Below are 21,646 nucleotides of genomic sequence, written 5' to 3'. Positions count from 1 at the left end.
CATATGTAAATTGCTTGAACTTATTTCATCCACTAGATTGAAAGATCTGAAAAGTCCATACATTTACTCGCCCATAAACCTCAAAGAAATCAGGACGGAAGTGGTTGAAAGTGGACAAAAAGTTGTCTACTTGTGATCCGATCAACCAAAACGTATCTTAAAGGTGCCCTCGAATGAAAAATTGAATTTATCTTGGCATAGTTAAATAACAAGAGTTCAGTACATGTAAATGACATACAGTGAGTCTCAAACTCCAGTGTTTCCTCCTTCTTATATAAATCTCATTTGTTTAAAAGACCTCAGAAGAACAGGCGAATCTCAACATAACACCGACTGTTACGTAACAGTCGGGGTGTACGCCCCAATGTTTGCATATGCCAGCCCATGTTCCCAACATTATGAAAAGCATTAGACAAGTGCAGCCAGTAACGTCTGGATCTGTGCACAGGTGAATCAACAGACTAGGTAAGCAAGCAAGAACAACAGCGAAAAATGGCAGATGGAGCAATAATAACTGACATGATCCATGATATCATGATATTTTCAGTGATATTTGTAAATTGTCTTTCTAAATGTTTCGTTAGCATGTTGCTAATGGGCACCTTTAATACCAGGTGTAAATAGGGCCTAACTCACTATTACTCTCAGTCTATCTTGAAATGAATCACGTTTTAAGTATTGCTTCGATGGTGAAACGTATCAGTAAAATAATAATAATAATTTAGAGACAGTTTTTTTTTACAGTAAACTCTCTTTAAGTGTCTTTATCATGGCAATATTTTTTCCTTCCACGTTCACTGCAGTTTTAACATCTCAATAGCTTAAATATGCCCTTAGGTTACTTTCAGTGCCTTTGTCGATAATTTAGCCATCATTCATTTGTTGCTTTTGGGCACTCTGTAAGAGATATCACCACTCTATACCCTTTGGGAAAACAATGGCACGAAATCTAATACATACTCATTCTATTTAAGTCACTGCCTGAGGGGTGATTAGACAAATGCTAAACCTCTATGTAGTTTCCCACTCCCTTGCACATCAATTCCACTTTGAGAAGGGATCCTGAGGGGCTGTAAGTCAACTGTGGTCATGGTCCAAAACTGCACCATATAGGTGTGGTTCTCTCTCAGCACTAGTGGCTTCTGTCTAAGAGCATTTCTTTCATTCAAATGGATCAACGTTTACTTTCCGGCTGTCAGCAAATGCACATCTTATCTGCATTTAAAGAGATTTCAGGTCAAGGGGTTGTTCATCTGTGCAGTATTTCTGAACAGTGTTTCAGCGGAAGTAGATAAGCTGACTTTTATGAGCACCGTTGCAGTGTTGCATGTGTGTATTTGTGTGTGTGCTATCTTTACAGACTGTACAGGAAAGTCAGTCTGGGACTCAACATAACGAAATGAATTATGTTTTGGCCTGAGTGTGGCAGATGAATAGAGGATTGGTACTGGCACTTGCAGACTCCATATAAAGCTCTATATTGCGATGTAAAACCTACTGCCAAGTACACATCAATAAGGTGACAGGTAATAAAGCTAAAGACTCAGGTCAACAAGCTCTTAGGGGATCCTGTTGTTATCTATTGAATTCCACATCTATAATGAGAAACTCTAAGCAGGCGAATCTTGATTAGTCCCTGAGAATGAATTTTTCATGAATGTGAACATCTCAATGCTCTTGAATTTTTTGAAACTGAATGCATTAAATAGCCTTTAAACACTGCTTTTCCATCTGGGCTTTTGCTTGCGGCATGAAAGGTATTTAAGTGAATTCAAAAAGGTTGATGTTTGTTTTGAGAAATACTTTACTTTAAAAGACTTTCATTTAGAGACACTCTGACACACCGTTTTTCTGTCACTTTGGTATATTTCTCAGATCACAACCGAAATTCAAAAAGCTGCTTGTTCAACCTCCACATCATCTAGTCACTTGTGCACATCATAACATCAATTTCTCATTCTTTTGAACAAGTTGCAAATGTTTTGGTACATTCATGCAATTGATTATGTACATTATTATAATGTATTATACTGGTTCTCTGTTAAATAGTCTTACCCCTCAAAATATCTAAGTATTAGTTCATTGCATAAGTCATTAAAGGTAGGGTAGGCAATTTCAGAGAGGCTAGCAATAGCGAGCTAGCTTTGAAAGCATAAGATCCCATCCTCCTTTCAGAGCATCTTCAAAGCCACGCCTCCTTCAAAACACATGAACGTGTACAGCAGGGAGCAAACAAAAGCGTCATGAGAGACGGCGTTAAACTACTTCATGTCTCAAAGCACATAGCATTGCAATAATAATGAATATAAACAACTTAAAAAACACTGAGCTCTTTAAGATTCATTTCGGCGTTGATAGTGTTGCCATTGAAATTCATAAATTTGATTCACAAACCGCTCCAGGTTTCCGTCTCTTTCAAATTACAGTAGTTATGGCACGAATGCAGCATAAGCTTATTGTTTTAGCACAGGAGGAACTGTAAAAGGTGGCTGCTGTTTTGTTTGTGGTGCTCGGTGACTGACGTCTGTCTAACTTTGCACAGCCTGTCCAGTCTTTTGCCATCAATATCCCACATAGAGTAATGTGTCAATTTGTACCGTTGAAATTTATATATGCCATACAGATAAAGTGCATCTCATGCATCATCAGTTATTGTCATCAAAATCGTAGCCATAATTTACATCTAAATTCTGATAGAGTACATTGTTATATTGACAACATGACTAAACATTCTGACTATCTTGTTCGTGAACAATGACACAAGGACTTGTCATTCGAGACTGTCCTCCTCCAAAAAAACGACCCTGTAGGTCGTTTTTTCAAGTACCTTATTACGAACTATATTTATGTTTTAAAGTCATGCGCCCTCTTGCTGACGTAAAAATAACGACAGTGTCGTGTTACATCTGTCGTCATAAAAATGTCGTATGACCGGCGTAACCAATCAAAATGCGTGTTCATTTATATGCAATGTGTGGACTTTTTACATGGTCCCTTACTCGCCATTTGTCCTATTTCCATTTAGCAAAACTCTTTTTTTTTATTTTTATTAACGACTACACCTACCCTAACCCTAAACCTACCCTTAGTGATTTATAGTGCATATACACTTTATGACCACATGCATCCCCTAGGATCAAACCCACAATTGCATAATCACATGATTGCATATTGTTGTATATTACAATGCTCCACCAATTGAGCTACGCGAAACTGAAATGCATTAAAACGAAAGTGTCCTGTTGTCGATAGGGACGCAACTTTAGTAAATGCTTCTATGGGTCGCATTTCAGAGAAGTGACAAACGACCTATATGGGCGTATTGGTTGTAGGACATGTTGGTCATTCTGATATATTTACTGACATAAATACTTACTTTTGAGAGATGAACTAAGAATTTTGAGCAAGATACAGACTATAGCAGGTAATCCATTGTGTGGTGCTGTTTGTATGAATTGTTTTGAGAAATCCACTTACTGGTTTGCAAATGGGATAGTTCACCCAAAAATGAAAATTCTGTCATCATTTACTAACCCTCAAGTTTTTCCTTACCTGCATGAATTTCTTTGTTCTGCTGAACACAAAGGAAGATATTTGGAAGAATGTTTGTAACCAAGCAGATCTCGCCCCCCATTGACTACCATAGTATTTTTTCCCTACTATGGTAGTCAATGGGGGCCAAGATCTGCTTTCATTCACTGTGCATTCATTGTGGTTTGCTATTGCTGTGATCATCCATTATTATGGTACCGATATATTGTGCGTCACTACTTTCAGTTCACTAAACTGGATGCCATTTGATGCCAGTACCAGTGCAATGAATTAAACTGATAGTGAGCATGAGTATACAGCTGAATATAAACAGCATTCCTTTCCAATAGGTGGCTGTCTATTTTCTTTCAGTCATGATCTGTTCCTTGTTTGTGAAATGCTTTAGTTAACACTCAGTCTAAACGTTTTATATATTCAGATCTTTATTTCATATGTCAGATCTCAGTTACATTTGTAAGTTATACTGCTACAAATAATCAAAGCAGCACTTAGCTCATTTAAAGCGGAATGTGAAATGGTTTTCGTGTGCTTTTGTGCGTGTGTCCTTCTGTCATGGCTCTTTTCTGTCCTTTTGTGCTCTGATGCTGTGCCAATATGGATGAAGGCTGCTGGTCCCTTTCTGTGTGACCCACATACTGTAACCATAAGTGCTTCTAAAAGCCTGAGTTCCTCTAAGGAGGCGTGCTCGGGGTTGACCTTGATGTACCACTTCATTTCAATGTCATCTGGCTCAGGCCAAACAACTTGATAACTGTAGGTGTTTACAACTGTGAGCGTTTTTCCCTTCACAATTTAGTGGTACTTATTAATGCAAGCATCACTATTGCACATATTTTCATACTGTTTTTTTACGCATTAAAAATTCTGACATTCATAGACATTCATCACTGCGCTCTTTTGACTTGGACCTGTAAGAAATCACCTAGTAACCACCCAGAACACCCTACTGTAGTAACCACTATTCAAGGTGCACGATTAATCGAAATAAAACCGAATGCACTAAACGGGTTTAAAGTGCAAGTTTTTGGAAATTATACCGTTATTGTCTTTGTGTAAACTACAAAAACGTGAATTCATGAAAATGGTGATGTCATGCGCATACGTATTACGTGTTAACTCTATAGGCCTGTAGTGTTTCTTTACAAATGGTAATGGTACAAATGGTTTTCCGCTGCATGGTATGGTTCAGTACGGCACGCTTAAATAATACCACCTCAGTGGAGGTTCCGAGCGTGCCATTCTGATACTAAATGTGACGTGTAAACACTGCAGATCACTGATTGGTCAGAGAGAATCGTCACTATCAGCATCATTGGATTTGAAACACGAGGCACCAAATACACTAGATTTAAATAGTCAGTAGCAGCCACCACAGTATCGTTTGTTTGCGCGAGCCGAGTTGTACCACGCAGTGGAAAAGCGGCAAAAGTGTATAAGGGCTCGTTCACACAGAATGCTTTTTTTGCTTTGAAAAATGCGAGACGTGGACAGTGGAATGGGGAAAAAATGCAAGGTCTCGCTTTTTTAAATGTTGAACTGATTTTAACTTGAGTGCCATTTTAAAGCGCAAGATGCTGCAAAAGACGCAAGATGCGAGCGCAACGGCCCGCTAGTGTGTGTTTACATAGAAAAACAATGGAAAAGTAGCGCATTGGAATGGAAAAACATGTTCTGTGTGAACGGCCCCTAATACAGCGTTTTGACAACATGGTTGTCTGTACGCGAAAAACGCAAAAGGAAAAACTTTTCCATGTTTGTACAACGTTGTCATTGTTTTCAACAAAAGACAAGCTTTACGGTTTCCTTTAGTTTTCCGCCAAAATAAAAGCTTGGTGGAAAATGAAGAAACTTAGACAGCCATAGTTTTCTTTTGTTGCTGTTGTAATTTTACAGTTGTACTGTAGTGTAAAGCAAAATTATTATTATTATATTTTTCTTAAATACACATTTTTTTTTATTTTACAGTAAAATACTACAATAGTGGAATTTTTTATTTTATTATTTTCATTTAATAATAATAATAGGACACATTATTATTTTATTATTATTACAATTATTATTATTTTATAGTCATATTGATATATAATCCCCCCAAAAAAATATTTGCCAAATTGTGTAACCCTACAAACAAGCACAGCAACCTGGAGGTTTTTTTTTTTTTTAATAGCATTTTAAATTGCATTCGCAACTTAAACTTTTTTTTCGCAATTTAATTTTTCCCCCCAAAATCATGCGGAACTGCACCTAGCACGCAAAATACCCTAGAAAATGCATAAAAATGCGAGAACACCTTAGCAACTGTGTAGTAACTCCCACCCACATAACATATTGACAAGCTAAGCAAGTGAAAAAGGCTTGTATTCTGTATATGTTCACACACAACTTAGTCATCTCATTAAAAGCTAGTCAATATCGTCTTTTGTTGAACAGAATAACCCTCAGTCATTGTATAGAATGGACTGAATTCCTTCTGCAGCCGCTGTCTAAACAAATTATTGTTCTTGAAACAATAAACGACAGATGAGCAGTTATTCTCTTTCAGCACCATCTGCAACACTACCCAGCTTATGAATACAACACACACATATGCACGTGTGTACACATACACATGCACTCACGCACAGGTCACAGAGGTCATCCGGTCTCTGATTATCAGGCTTACACGCTCAGAGCAGGTCCTAGTCTCTTTTGTTTATTATGATCAAGTGATCTGCCTATAGTATGCTTGCGTGAATGATGAGACTTTCTTTATGTGTTGTTTCTGTATGGGTTGAGAAGGGATAGTGTAATAACCGCACACTACCACCGATGTGTCAGAAAGCTTGTTAATGGAGGTGTAGGTCATACGCTGGGGGAGATACTCATAGCGTGTGTGTCCATCTGTCTGCTGATGCCATATTTTTCTTGCATATAATCTCTTTTCTCTCTCTCTCTCTCACTCTCTCAGAGTCATATCTCTAATGCTCATGCCATCACATGACCCTACTGTAATCAGACTGAGTGATAAGTGTGTGATTCCTGTGTGACCCCCATTAATAGTCATGATTAAAAACAGTGCTAGTGTTAGAGTGGTTGTCTTGTGGTTAGCTTGCAAACCATGAGCTAACTTAAACACACAAAGTTTGTTGAATTTGATTGTTTTGGTTGTATGATGTGATATATAATTTAATTTGTATTTTGTTTTTTTAAGAAAATGGGAGTGATGCTTGGCAATGCAAAATGAGTCACTATAATCCTAGGGTGTTCTGGGTTGTTGCCAAGGTGTTGCTGTGCTAAGGTGTTCCGAGTGGTTTTAGTTAGTTGCAATATATATTTGCTAGGGTGTTCTGTGTGGTTGCCAGGGAGTTGCTATGGTGTTGCCAAGGTCATCAGAGTGTTTTTAGTGTGATGCTATACAGTTGCTAGGATGTTCTGCATGGCTTCCAGGGCGTTACTATGTTGTTGCTAATATGTTCTAAATGGTTTTTAGTTGCTAATCTGTTGCTAAAGTATTCTGAGTGTTTTTTAGTGTGTTGCTGTACAGTTGCAAGGATGTTCTGGGTGGTTGCCAGGGCATTGACATGCTGTTGCTAAGGTGTTCTAAGTAGTTTTTAGTATATTGCTGTACAGTTGCTAGGGTGTTCTGCATAGTTGCCAGGGAGTAGTTATGCTGCTGCCAAGGTCTTCAGAGTGGTTTTTAGTGCATTGCTAAAAGTTGCTAGGGTGTTCTGTGAGGTTGCCAAGGAGCTGCTATGCTGTTGCCAAGGTTGTCAGAGTGTTTTTCTTGTGTTGCTATTAAGTTGCTAGGGTGTTCTGTGTGGTTTCCAGAGTGTTGCTATGCTGTTGCCAAGGTGTATTAAATGTTTTTAGTGTGATGCCATACAGTCGCTAGGATGTTCTGTATGGTTTCCAGAGCGTTACTATGTTGTTGCTAACTTGCTAATATGCTCTAAATGTTTTTTAGTCGCTTAGCTGTTGCTAAAGTATTCATAAACAGCTCAAATAAATGCAATAGAATAAAGAGAGCTATGAAACTAAGTTTTTTGGGTTAACTGGGTTTCTATTCAGGTAAGAAATACTACAGAAATTAAAGTAATCAAATGTAAAATGACACATTCAGTATTATTTTACATTGGTTACCTTAATTTCTGTAGTCTTTATTGTAAATATTAATACAGATCAATTCTTACCATTAAAGTTATAAAACGTATTCAGTCAAGAGCTGAAACAGATTTTCCTTGTCTTTTGTTCTTTGATTAACATGACAGACAGCAGCAGGAATATTGGACTGCTGTCCCTTTAAGAGTTTATGAACGGTGTTCAACGGACCCACGACATGGGTTCACTTTCTTAGCTATTTAACGATTCAAAACTGACAGTGTTCATCTGTATACTCGCCAAGATTGCCTGTGCCGCTGGTTTTGACATACTTGTGTATGTATTTGACAGTTTGAGCGCAGGAAGGCGCTTATTTTGGTACTTGTGAGTTTGTTTGACTTCTATCTCTGTTTGAGACTGAGCATGGCTTGTTCGCTTCACTAATATAGACCTTATGTAGCTCCGCCCCTTTTCAGCGTTGCGCTCGTTGTCTTTTGACTTCCGGTTTGTATTTACACAGCGATATTACATTTATAAATGAACTGCTCGTTTTAAAATCTTCCCGATCTACTGACATTTGTTAAGACATTTGCTTTAAACATAACAATGCTCATGATAACTTTCATTAACTCTACAACTGGTAAATCCACTTCACCAGCTAATTATTCTTCAACAGTGATGCCATAGAAATATACAGGGCTACTGCAAAAACGGAAGTTCAAAGACAATATTCTAAAGATGGCGGCGCGCATGTTTCTCTGGTAAATAAGGTCTATAGACCAGTGGAGCGCGCGCTTTCGGTGTGACCGCGAAACCTGTGGGAATGACTAAAATTATGCGCAGTAAGCACTATTTAACCGGAGCAAGTGAGGCGAGAGAGAGAGAGAGAGGAGGCGCCCGCGCGGGTGTGTGTCACTTCACCGAGAAGCGAGCGGGAACCCGCATTTGACGTTATTGCCTGTGCCGCTGGTAACAAAAAAGATCGGCTCGGAATCGGTAAGAAGTGAGACTGATCGGCCGATCATGAGGAAAATCGGCCGATTCCGATCCCTGGCCGATCAATCGGTGCATCTCTAGTTGCTGTAGAGTTGCAAGGATGTTTTGGGTGGTTGGTAGGGGACTGTTATGCTGTTGCTAAGGTGTTCTAAGTCATTTTTAGTATATTGCTGTACAGTTGCTTTGGGTGTTCTGTGTGGTTTCCACTTGCCAGCTGTTTCCAAATTTTTCTGAGAGGGTTAATGCGTTTCTATACTGTTGCTAGGGTGTTGTGGGTGGTTGCTAGTGCTTAGTAAACAGCAGTAACAAGCAACATTCAGACACCAAATACTCAAAACTATTCTTTCAGCCCATGGAATCTTCCATTCGAGGAGGCTGGAATTATGATAGAGTCTTGGATTTGGTACAACAGCGGTTTGCGTCATTTCCTGATACCATTCTCCCCTCTTCTCCTCATAATTTCCTGTCCTCTCTCTACTGTCCCATCAATAAAAATGGTAAAAAGGCCAAGCATCTCTCTATCCACACCCAGCCGGAGTCCCTGTTGGCAAGCGATATCAAATGACGTCTACAACGTGAGCTGACTGAAGGGGCCTCACTCACCGAGGACACAGCCTCATTCTTATTTTTACCTCCTTCATTAGTGTCCTTTCTCCATCTTCCTCTCGCTCTCTCTCTCTCTCACTCTTTCTCTCTGTCTGTTCTTGTTATTATGTCCTCTAGCCCCTCTCTCTCTCTTGAGTAATGTGAATTAGATTCATTGATTCAGGTCAGGGCTCGACCCTTGCTGTCTTTATTAAAAGCCATACCTGACAGTTGGATGAACCAACTGCTGCTGTACACCAAACCTAGAAACGTTTAGAAATGGCTTTAAAATCTTTTCAGACACCGATGTCACATCACAGGATTGTTCAGCAGCTAAACCGTGATTTGAAATCTGCGTTTAGATACAGTGATTTACCGTGTTGCTGTACACTTGTGGAATGAGATTGGCAGGCAGCCTTTAGCCTCTGTAAGCTTCAAAATTTGATGGATTGGGGATTTCAGCATAGTGTTTTAAGGAGAAGGTCTGTCCTTCGTGGACTGACTCATGAGAGATGTTCTTGTATATTGTCAAAATGTCAGCACAAGGATCATTTTGTGTATGTGGTGCAAAAACAGGTTGTAATTTCTCTCCTCACTACCTCACAGAAAGGGGAAAAGACTGGAAAAAAGAGAAAATGGCTCCGTTCCAAAATGTAGTGAGCTGCCTTATTGTCTACTGCCTATATAAGCAACTGCCTTCTAAGAAAGCATAGTATCCATTGTAAAACCTCATAAGTGACAGATTTGGAACACTACAAAGGCATATTTGCCACACAAATAGACTTTGGCATTAGCATGTTGCTAAGCTAACAGTGCTCTACTCTATAAGCATAAATACAGGCTTGATTATTTTTCCAAACAAGTTAAGCACAAACCCCACTCCACAGCTGATTTCATTGGGCGACTTGATGCAGTTACCTATCAAGAAAAGTTAACACTTCATGGATTCAGTTGATGGATTGAATCGTGAAACATGATGGATTCAATCGCGACAAACATTAATGCTATCTATCAGAATATGCTACCAATGCTATAGGTTAGGGTGTAAGTTAGGGTTAGGGGTTAGTATTTGTTTTCTGGGTTATGTCGGCACTCAGCATTGAAATATTTAGAATCGGCTACGATGCTAGGTTTGCATTTAACTGGTCTGGAGAAAAAAAATCATCCACAAATGTTTTAAAGGTGCAGTGTGTAAATTTTAGCACAATCTAGTGGTGAGGTTGCGAATTGCAATATAGAGAAGCTACGGTGGCCAACACAGGACAAAAATGTCATCGTCTGAGACAGCAGAGAGTAGCTAGTCAAGCAAACACACTATGTAGAGCAGTTTGTCAGTTTACGGCTACTGTAGAAACATGGCACCGCAAAATGACGAATTCGATGTAAGGGGACCCGCGGTGCATGTAGATAGAAACGGCCACCACTGAAAACATAGTTATGTGCATTATATTGCATTTCTATCAATAGATTCTCCTAAAATGTACACATTGCACCTTTAAAATAGACAATTTTTTAAATTATATTTTACTATTTTACTATTTTAAATTGATATTTTTCAGTGTTGAATAAAATATATTTATAATCAACATTACTCTTACTTTATCCGTAAATTTATTTTTCTTTGGTCTGTTATTTAAAGGTGCCCTAGAATCAAAAATTGAATTTACCTTGGCATAGTTGAATAACAAGAGTTCAGTACATGGAAATGACATACAGTGAGTCTCAAACACCATTGTTTCCTCCTTCTTGTGTAAATCTCATTTGTTTAACAGACCTCAGAAGAACAGGCGAATCTCAACATAACACCGACTGTTACGTAACAGTTGGGATCATTAATATGTATGCCCCCAATATTTGCATATGCCAGCCCATGTTCAAGGCATTAGACAAGGGCAGAACATCTGGATGTGCACAGCTGAATCATCAGGCTAGGTAAGCAAGCAAGGACAACAGCGAAAAATGGCAGACGGAGTGATAATAACTGACATGATCCATGATTACATGATATTTTTAGTGATATATGTAAATTGTCTTTCTAAATCTTTGTTAGCATGTTGCTAATGTACTGTTAAATGTGGTTAAAGTTACCATCGTTTCTTACTGTATTCACGGAGACAAGAGAGCCGTCGCTATTTTCATTTTTAAACACTTGCAGTCTGTATAATACACAAACACAACTTCATTCTTTATAAATCTCTCCAACAGTGTGTGATGTTTGCTTTAGCCACGAAGCACTATCAAACTCATTCAGAATCAAATGTAAACATCCAAATAAATACTATACTCATATGATCCGACGCATGCATGACGAACATCTTGTAAAGATCATTTGAGGGTTATATTAGCTGTGTGAACTTTGTAAATGCACTGTATTATAGTCGAGAGCTCAGGGGGCAGGGAGCGCACGATTTAAAGGGGCCGCAGCCTGAATCGGTGCATAGTTAATGATGCCCCAAAATAGGTAGTTAAAAAAGTTAATTAAAAAAACTCTATGGGGTATTTTGAGCTGAAACTTCACAGACACATTCAGGGGACACCTTAGACTTATATTACATCTTGTAAAAACTGGTTCTAGGGCACCTTTAATGTTAATTTAATGTGATCAGTTAGGCCTATATAAAAGTCCCCCTTGAACAGACTCAGTTGTAAAATGGACTGTGGTCCAGTAATAGACTTATGTGCAGTGACATGGAAATAAAACAAACAGTATATAGACTTCTAAAGTTACTTTATAATTTATACAATGATTTTGATCATCTTTAATAATGTATTGTCTTTTAATTTATCTTCACTGAGGCTCTTTTCTCTGCAAATATTGAAATGTTGTTTGTAGCATGTTATTAATTTGATTAAAACTATTAATCAATTGACAGCCTTGATTTTTTTTTTTTTTTTAAGAGCTTTACAAAATGCATTATGGGATTGCTATTCCCACAAGGGATGCATCCCAAAATGGTGGTATATTAAGAGGCAGCTTAATTATGCTAACTTTTTTATTTTATTTTAGTTTTTTTGAACAGCTGGGTGCGTGCCTATGATTTCTTAAAATGCTGCCTACAGAGACAACTCAATAGGTTTTGGATGTTTGGGGGGAAAAGGGAGAGAATATGAAAGGGAGATTGTTCATGCAAAGGTTGCGCAATTAGAATTAAACTTTAGAGGAATTAAAAGGGTCTTAAGCAAACGAAATGAAGGAAGGGATAGAGCTGGCGGATTATAAAGGAAGAGGCAGAGAAAGAGATGGCGGCTGATTTAGAGAGATCAAAAGTCGCTTGTCGGGTCAGATTGATTCTCTGATTACCTCTGTTTCTCATAAATGGATGAGAGATAGAAACGCAGGAGCGGGGAGAAAAATCAATTCTGTCATCCTCTTTCCTCTGCCTTTTTATAGATGCAGGAATAAGATACTCTTGTTGTGAGATTCATCTTTTGGCTCGTTCCGCCCTCCTCTGATGCACTCTAACTCCCTCCTTTCATTTCTCTTTTCTCCTCTCGGCCTTACACTTTTATTTCGCTGGTGTGCACTGGCTCATTCACTCTCCACTCTCTTGCTGGCAGGGATTTTAATGAGGCTCTTGTGTTTCAGATATTCAGCCTCCTCAGCCCTCAGGCTTTCCCACACAACCACAACAACAACAACAACAACTCTGGGGCGATTTCACTGAACAGTTGTGGCACTTTTGGATGCGGTACACTAACTGCCCGCAATCTGTTTTAAACAGGCAATAAATACGCTGATTGTTTAAATGAAGCCTTTCTTGTCAGTGCCAACATGCCTACTAATGACTGTGCTTAAAGAATTTTTTGTTTATGTTGTGCTGAACAATACTGCAGTTGGCACTATAGTGACACCTGGTGGCGCGGATGCAGCATTTTGTAAACGCAAAACAAACAGTGCAGTTCTTGGTGAATTTTTTCCTCTGTCTTGTTCCCAGAGAGCACAGCATTACCATCCTCTTCATTCATCCATCCCTCCACAGCTGGATTAGCAGTCCAGATGTTGCTGACCCACATAGAAGAGAGGAACAGCTGTCTGCAGGATGGGGTGGGAAGGCTGTCCTGGATTTTAACAGTCAGAACAACCACTAACACATGTGGGACACTGTGGAGATAGAGAGGATTACCCCTTAAGCCCAAACATCCAGAGGGAGGAACAAGAGAAACTGCATAGAACACGAAAAGAAGAAATTCTGTTTGAGGTTGCGTGGGGGGGTGTGCGTGAGTGTGCTTCGGCATATCCAACTTTCTTGTATTTGCTGTCATCAGGGGTTTTCAAGAGCTCTTTTCCCAGTTCTATGTCATAAATAAGCTTTGTTTGTAGTTTGTGTTTTAGTGCGCTTTTGTGTTTGCAGGCTTTTCCAGATGAACATTTTATTGCTCAGAGGTTGCTCATTCATAACTCAGGAGGCTTAAAGTCCACATGAAAACAAAAAATGATCCCATTTACTTTCTTTATGCGCTTGCATGGTATTACTCTGAATGATTCATCGCTGTACATTATTTCATAAAGTAAAGACATTTATAATGTTATTATTTCTATTTCATATGAACCTGAAATTGAAAAATATATCATGGCTTCAACAAAAATATTAATCACCGCAACTGTTTTCAACATTGATAATAATAACAAATGTTTCTTGAGCAGCAAATAAGCATAATAGAATGATTTCTGATGGATCATGTGACACCGAAGACTGGAGTAATGATACTGAAAATTTAGTTTTGCCATCACAGGAATAAGTTAAAATAGAAAACAGCTGTAATATTCAGAGTTGGGGAAAGTTACTTTTAAAAGTAAATGCATTCCAATATTGTGTTACTCCCTAAAAAAGTAACTAATTACGTTGCTTAGTTACTTTTTATGAAAAGTAATGCATTACATTACTTTTGCATTACTTTTTCTCACCTGGGCTGGGCTGGCTTGCTTGTTTTTTAATAACAACAAAAAAAAGTGACACACCAAAAGTGAAATGAATAAGCCTAAAGTGGAAAGAAATTCATATTTATGCCTGTACAGTAGAGGGCGCAGTTCAAACAAACCTTTCAGCTGTGCTGTCATTCTGGATTAAAGAAGAATAGGATACAGGAAAAGGAAGTTCAACACTCTTATTTCTAAATCTAATCTAAAGTAATTTTTGCTTATTAGTATGGTTGAATTAGATCATTGAAGGTCATTGGTTAATAAAGTGAGATTAAATACATAAAGTATATTTGTGTAGTTTAATATAGTTAATTATTACAGGATTCCACTGTTTTTTATTCATTTTGAGGAATACTGAATGTTTTCGTGCAAGTGAAATGAGTAAATGCATGTACACATTTAGTCTAGAACTACAATAACCATCATGTTCACACAGCGGACACAACACCTCTGCACTTTATTTCTCTCAACATGGGGACAGGAGAGCTGTCAGTCAATAAATGTGAAAAAGTAACTTGCGTTATTTAAAAAAAAAATTAACTTAGATATTTTGTTGTAGAAAGTAATGTGTTACTTTACTAGTTACTTGAAAAAGTAATCTAATTACATAACTCAGGTTACTTGTAATGTGTTACCCCCAACACTGGTAATATTTCACAATATCATACTGTTCGTTTGTTTGTTTTTCGATTGAGGCCTTAGTGAATTTTTTTCAAAAACATTAAAACGTCCTATAGACCCCAAACTTTTGAACATTATATGCTATAATATGATTGTGCATCGCATAAAAGATAGTATGTATTGAAATCTCTGACTTTCGAGTTCAGACTAAGCATACAGTAGTATGATATTTTGCTAAAAACCCTAGAGGAGACTATGAGCGTGTTTTTCACAGGAGAACATTCCAAGAAGCAAGATATTTAACCTCCTTTCTTGGAGAAACATGATATTTAAAAGATCTCACTTGTGATTTTCCCTTTGGAATTGGCCAAGGGACAGTTATGTGAGAAAATGTAAGTGGATGAAGTCACTACATTCTTTATACAGTATATTGCCCTCGCCTTCCTCCAGATGTCTTTTGTTCCACTCTTCTTGGCTGGAGCTTTTTTTTTCTTCTTTTAGCCAGGATCAGTTCAGCCTTCTTTTATAAAGTCTAATGAGTGTAGAGTGCTAAAACTAGCATGACATGGCTCAGTGTGAGCGATGACATTCAAGCCCTGGGGAACGGCACTCCTTCCAGTATATCAGCAAGGTGTCTGCGACGCAGAGAGAGACATGTCACTTGACATTGCACTGCTACCCAGTTGGAGTTTTTCCAGCCGCAGATGCAGACACAATTACTTCGTCCAGCAGTTTCAGTTTTACATTGTGTTTCCATTTTCTGGTTCTTGTAGAAGGGCAACATAGAGTGCAAAATGCTGTAGAAACCAGCAAGTATCCACAGGGCTGGTTAAGGCACAAAATTAGACGGCAGAATGAAAACAACAGGCACGGCACAGGGCCATTTGCGCATCTGTTGGTCAGTCCAATACCAACACTGGGCGGTGATGCTCTTTCATCACCACTGGGCCTCCCGCCAGTGTAAGCTGCTCCTGCTCTGCATTCTTGCAATTGTTGTTATTTTTTCTCTCACCCCCCTCCCCCACACGCACACACTCCCTCGTTGGCCTCGTTGTGATCTCTGTGCTAAATCATTTGCTGTAACTTCAACCCTAAATGGCTAAGTCTGGAGATCAGCCTCTAGCTATAAGCATAAAGTGTTTGGGACATATAATCACAAGACTAAGCTGAGGTTAAAGACTTTTTGAACCTTGGAGCCTGATGGGGGGATGGGTGGATGGTTGACAAAACCATTGGCAAGGATTTTGCAAGGAAAGGCACAAATTTTGAATGTCATTTTATCTAAATTAGGACTGCACGATTTAGGGAAAGAACATCTAAAAATTAAAACAATTTAAAACGTTAGTTCACCCAAAAATGAAATTTCTGTCATTAATTACTCACCCTCATGTCGTTCCACACCTGTAAGACCTTTGTTCATTTTTGGAACACAAATTAAGATATTTTTGATAAAATCCGATGGCTCAGTGAGGCCTCCATTGACAGCAAGACAATTAACACTTTCAATCACCCAGACACTAAAGATGTATTTTTATTTTATTTTTCATGTGACTACAGTGGTTCAACCTTAATGTTATGAAGCGACGACGATTCACTTTGTGCACCAAAAAAAACCCCAAATAACGACTTTATTCAATATCTAGTGATGGGCGATTTCAAAACACTGCTTCATGAAGCTTCGAAGCTTTATAAATCTTTTGTTTCAAGTCAGTGGTTCGGAGCGTGTATCAAATTGCCAAAGTCACGTGAACCATTGAAATTTCGAAACGTTTCGAAACACTTATGACGTAACAAAGCCTCGTTTACTGAAATCACGTGACTTTGGCAGTTTGATACACGCTCCGAACCACTGATTCAAAACAAAAGATTCGTAAAGCTTCGAGGCTTCATTAAGCAGTGTTTTGAAATCACCCATCACTAGATGTTGTTGAATAAAGTTATTTTGTTTGTTTTCTGGCGCACAAAATGTATTCTCGTTGCTTCATAACATTAAGGTTGAACCACTGTAGTCACATGAACTGTTTTAAATACATCTTTAGTAGCTTTCTGAAAGTGTTAATTGTCTTGCTGTCAATGGAGGCTTCGCTGAGCCATCAGATTTTATCAAAAATATCTTAATTTGTGTTCCGAAGATGAATGAAGGTCTTTCGGGTGTGGAACGACATGAGGGTGAGTAATCAATGACAGAATTTTCATTTTTGGGTGAGCCTAGCCCTTTAAAAAAATATTTTTTTAAAGAACTGCATACTGGCATAAAATAAAAGTCAATGGGGTCCAAAACAAATTGGCAACAACAAAACATTGACAAAAAACATCTTTTGTGTTACATAGAAAATTTCTTTTAATGTTCCTGATCATGCCTCTCCTTAATGCAAAACTTTTAAAACAGCAAAAAATGTACTAGCAAATCTAAGCTGAAACTTTATATTTACTCTTTTTTTTTTTTTTTTTTGCCTGTTTTTATTGCAGACCCACCCCTAGCCACACCCCTGGACTAATCTGAACTTGATCTGTGGCGTTTCATAAAACGCTGACTCCTCCCCAGATCAAGCTTATGGAGAGCTAAAAATTAGCTTTAAATTAGGTTTTCCTCCATCTGATCGCTCTCCGGTGGGGTTTATTCCTCTCCAGAGAATACATGCACTCAGCATGGGATATAAAATCAAATCAGACAGGCTGCTATCATCCGTAATCATGCAAAAATTAGCATCCCTGAAAGTGATACAGTTTGGAGGATGTTCTTTTTCTCAATGCTTATGTAAGGTAATTTAGCTTAAACTCAAACCAGGCTTTTGCCTCCAATACTGTCAGATAATCTTTCTTCATTGAGCTCACACAGCTCCCTTTGCTTTTGAGATAAATGTGCCTAGTGCTCAGTGCTGGATGCTTTCATATATCTCGGAGAGTCTTGTTTGTGTGCACTGATCCTCCTCCGGTGTTTTTGCCGCGGTGCACTGCTTGGCCTCGGATCACTGCCCATCTCAAAGTAATTGTGGGCGGCTCTGTTATTAATTAGAGCAGGTATCTAACTGTGTCCTCAAAACATCATGAGAGAACGGCTGTTTTTCAATCTCACATTTGGACCGATTAATTTGTACATTCCTTTTGCAGAGTTTATTAAGAACATAAGGACGTTTATGTATTTTTATCAGAGCACTTTTTGTACCCAGGATGTGAGAGTGAGTCAGCTCAGAAGGGTGCTATTAATTCACTAATGGATACATACACACACATATACGAACGCACACTCACACAAACACATTGGCTCTAATTATCCATGTAATGTCAGGGGAGACATTAGAGTTCGCTGAGCTCTGATGGGTGTCACACCAGAGCAAGAGAGTTTAAACACAAGTTATGATTTGGAAGAAGCCTGTGGTTTTTAATTAGCTTAAATTTCATGTTCACAATACCATGACGGCATCTAATCACTTGACCCTTGGCATCATAACTAAAACTCCTTCTAATCACTTGAACTCATAACCTACTCTAAAATGTTTTCAGGTCTCACCTCATTGACCCTCATATCATTTTTATCGACAGGTCTGACCCGGGGCCTAGGTGTTGTCACTGCGCACACAGAGACGTATCATTATGGGAAAACAGAACAGCAAACTCAGGCCCGAGATGCTACAGGACCTGAGGGAGAACACGGAGTTCACTGACCACGAGCTGCAGGAGTGGTACAAGGTCGGAACATCTTGAGATATGCGCAGGAGCCCCTAAAAGTATCATTGCATTGGAAGCCAAATCAAACCAAGTGCCACCATGTAAACGAATTATGTTAGAGCTTTTCTGAGAAACAATTACACTTTTCAAAGACATTTTGCATTTACTTACTTTTGAACGTGTATTTGGTTTATAATTTAAAGGGATTATTATTTTTTAGTTTGTTTGTTTTTTTTACTTAAAATTCTTTCTTTATAATAAATGCCACTTGGTTTGATATTGTGTTATCTACAGAAGAGGATTAGGGCCAAGCAATAATAAAAAAATAAAATCATCTCGAGATTAAAGTTGTTAAATTTTGAGAAAAAACTCAAAAAGAAAAAAAGTCAAGATAAAATGTTGGGAATAAACTCGTTAAATTACGAGAAAAAAACTCGTTAAATTTTGAGAAAAATGTCATTAAATTTCGAGAACAAATTCGTTAAATTATGAGAAAAATGTTGTTAAATTTCGAGAACAAATTCGTTAAATTTTGAGAAAAAAGTCGAGATAAAATGTTGAGAATAAAGTCGTTAAATTATGAGAAAAAAATTTGTTAAATTATGAGAAAAATGTCATTACATTTCGAGAACAAATTCATTAAATTATGAGAAAAATGTTAAATTTCGAGAACAAATTCGTTAAATTTTGAGAAAAAAGTCAAGATAAAATGTTGAGAATAAAGTCATTAAATTACGAGAAAAAAGTCGTTAAATTATGAGAACAAATTTGTTAAATTATGAGAAAAAAGTTGTTAAATTACGAGAACAAATTCGTTAAATTATGAGAAAAATGTCATTAAATTTCGAGAAAAAAAGTCGAGATAAAATGTTGAGAATAAAGTCATTAAATTAACGATTTCATTCTCGTAATTTAACGAATTTGTTCTCGTAATTTAACGACTTTTTTCTCGTAATTTAATGACTTTATTCTCGTAATTTAATGACTTTATTCTCAACATTTTATCTCGACTTTTTTCTCGAAATTTAACGAGTTTGTTATCTTAATTTAACAACTTTTTTCTCATAATTTAATGACTTTGTTCTCAACATTTTATCTTGACTTTTTTCTCGAAATGTAACGAGTTTTTTTCTCGTAACTTAACAACTTTAATCTCGAGATGGTTTTATTTTTTTATTATTGCTTGGCCCTAATCCTCTTCCGTAGTTATCTGATGCAGTGACATGAATATGTTTTTAAGTGCACTGCAAAAATCACTCAGTATTTTAACATTCTTAAAGATATTGAGTCTTGTTTTCTGAAAACTATCAGAATTAAGTGAGTTTGTGTGTAAATATCTGCCAATGGGGTAATAAAAATAAACCTGTTTTCCCTTTGACTCCATTGGCAAATATTATTTCTTGTTTTATGCATTAACTCACTAAATTTTGATACATTATTCAGAAAACAAAACTTAATATCTTAAATCATTTTGCTTCTCAAGTAAATGTATCTTGATTTAAGAATGTTTAGATATTTGTATTGGAGAACAAGACAAAAAGTAGGAAAATAAATTTAGCAGTTTGTGTTAATGGAAATATTATCTCAGCTAAAGAAACGTTCATGCTCTCTACCATACTGTCAGACAAAGGGCCAGATTTACTAAACAGCGCAAATTATCGTGTGAGCACAATTCCAAAAAAGCACCAATTGGAGTGGAAAGTTTTGCACAAGATCTATTGATGATATGCATATTAAAGAACACAGATGCAACCAGATAATTTCCATAATGACCGACGCAATCTACCAAAAGCAGCGCAAATTAGCATCTGGTTTAAAGGATTAGTTCACTTTCAAATGAAAATTACCCTAAGATTTACTCACCCCCAAGCCTTCCTAGCTGTATATGACTTTCTTCTTTCTGATGAACACAATCGGAGATATATTAATAAATATCCTGACGCATCTGAGCTTTATAATGGCATTGAGCGATGGCAAGTGCTTCCATCCACATCCATCTATCATAAACGTACTTCACACAGCTCCGGGGGGTTAATAAAGGCCTTCTGATGCGAAGCGAAGCGATGCGTTTTTGTAAAAAAAAAAAAAAAAATCCATATTTAAAAAGTTATAAAGTAAAATATCTAGCTTCCGCCAGACCGGCATCTGTATTCAAGTTACGAAGAAAGTGTAAACTGGTGTCACGTCAGTTAAGCTTTTTCTGTAAGTTGAATAGGAAAGGCGTATTATGTACCGTAAGCTTTTTGAACTTTGAGAGTTTTACCCTTTCTTTATAAGTTGAATACGGAAGGTGGTCTGGCAGAAGCTAGATATAACTTGTTAAATATGGATTTTTTTTTTACACAAACGCATCGCTTCACTTCAGAAGACCTTTATTAACCCATAGGAGTCGTGTGGAGTACGTTTATGATACACTTTCTTCAGCTCATACTCATTGGTATCGTTCACTGCCATTATAAAGCTTGGATGCATCAGGATATTTATTAATATATCTCCGATTGTGTTAATCAGAAAAAAGAAAGTCGTATACACCTAGGATGGCTTGAAGGTGAGTAAAGCTTGGGGTAATTTTCATTTGAAAGTGAACTAGACATGCTTTTTTTGGGCAGTAAATAATGGCGCAAATACCAGTAAATTGACTAGCGCAAACCTTAGTAAATCACCTTGCATGATTCATTTAAATACTCTCCTCCCACAAATTTTGCGTCTGAAAGGGAAACTCCTACAAATACATATGCAATAAGGTCAGCTGCAAAAAATAACTTTTCAGCACTAATTTTTCACTGTGTGTCTTTGGTAAATCCTGACAGTAGTTTTTTAACGCTAAAAGAGGGTTTGCGTTGCCACAAGCTGTTAGTAAAATGGCCCAAAATGTGCAAAAATTGTACTTTTAGGGATACAACAGTTGTCACTGGAGCAGTACTCTTAAAGGGACAACTTTGAAACTTATCTCCCCCTAAAAGGTACATATTAGTACCTTGGAATAGTAATATTTACCCTTATAATATGAACCTTTTAGTGGTAAAACTGGCAAAGTTCCCTAAAAAAGTACTATTTTTACACATGGTATTTGTCCATATGCATATTTGAATGAATAAGGAAACAGTAACCCTTTCCCAAAAAGATGGTTAAATATAGCATTTAATGTATGTCTCTATAAGTGGTGTTCATGGGAAATGACTTACAGTAAATATGTATCCCAGGATTGGTCACCCCAGAATGCCC

The 21,646-nt window shown here is 37.5% G+C and overlaps 1 protein-coding gene across 3 annotated transcripts in view; it reads left to right on the top strand.

Annotated features, from left to right (window-relative positions):
* hpca (hippocalcin) overlaps window positions 1-21,646 on the top strand; it is a 44,036-nt gene that overhangs the window by 13,241 nt on the left and 9,149 nt on the right. Inside the window, exons 1-2 of one of the 3 annotated variants that reach the window (XM_048201361.1) lie at window positions 8,377-8,625; window positions 18,296-18,442. In XM_048201361.1, the coding sequence (XP_048057318.1) occupies window positions 18,347-18,442 (96 nt within the window). In that variant the 5' untranslated portion in view covers window positions 8,377-8,625; window positions 18,296-18,346. Of the gene's footprint in view, window positions 1-8,376; window positions 8,626-12,219; window positions 13,429-18,295; window positions 18,443-21,646 lie in introns of those variants that run through there. The other 2 variants (XM_048201362.1, XM_048201360.1) reach the window with 2 other exon arrangements.

Source organism: Megalobrama amblycephala, linkage group LG9 (assembly GCF_018812025.1).
Source record: "Megalobrama amblycephala isolate DHTTF-2021 linkage group LG9, ASM1881202v1, whole genome shotgun sequence".
In the NCBI taxonomy this organism is placed as follows: domain Eukaryota; kingdom Metazoa; phylum Chordata; class Actinopteri; order Cypriniformes; family Xenocyprididae; genus Megalobrama; species Megalobrama amblycephala.
Note: the sequence above shows the minus strand (reverse complement) of the source record. Positions and strands in the feature narration are given on the sequence as shown.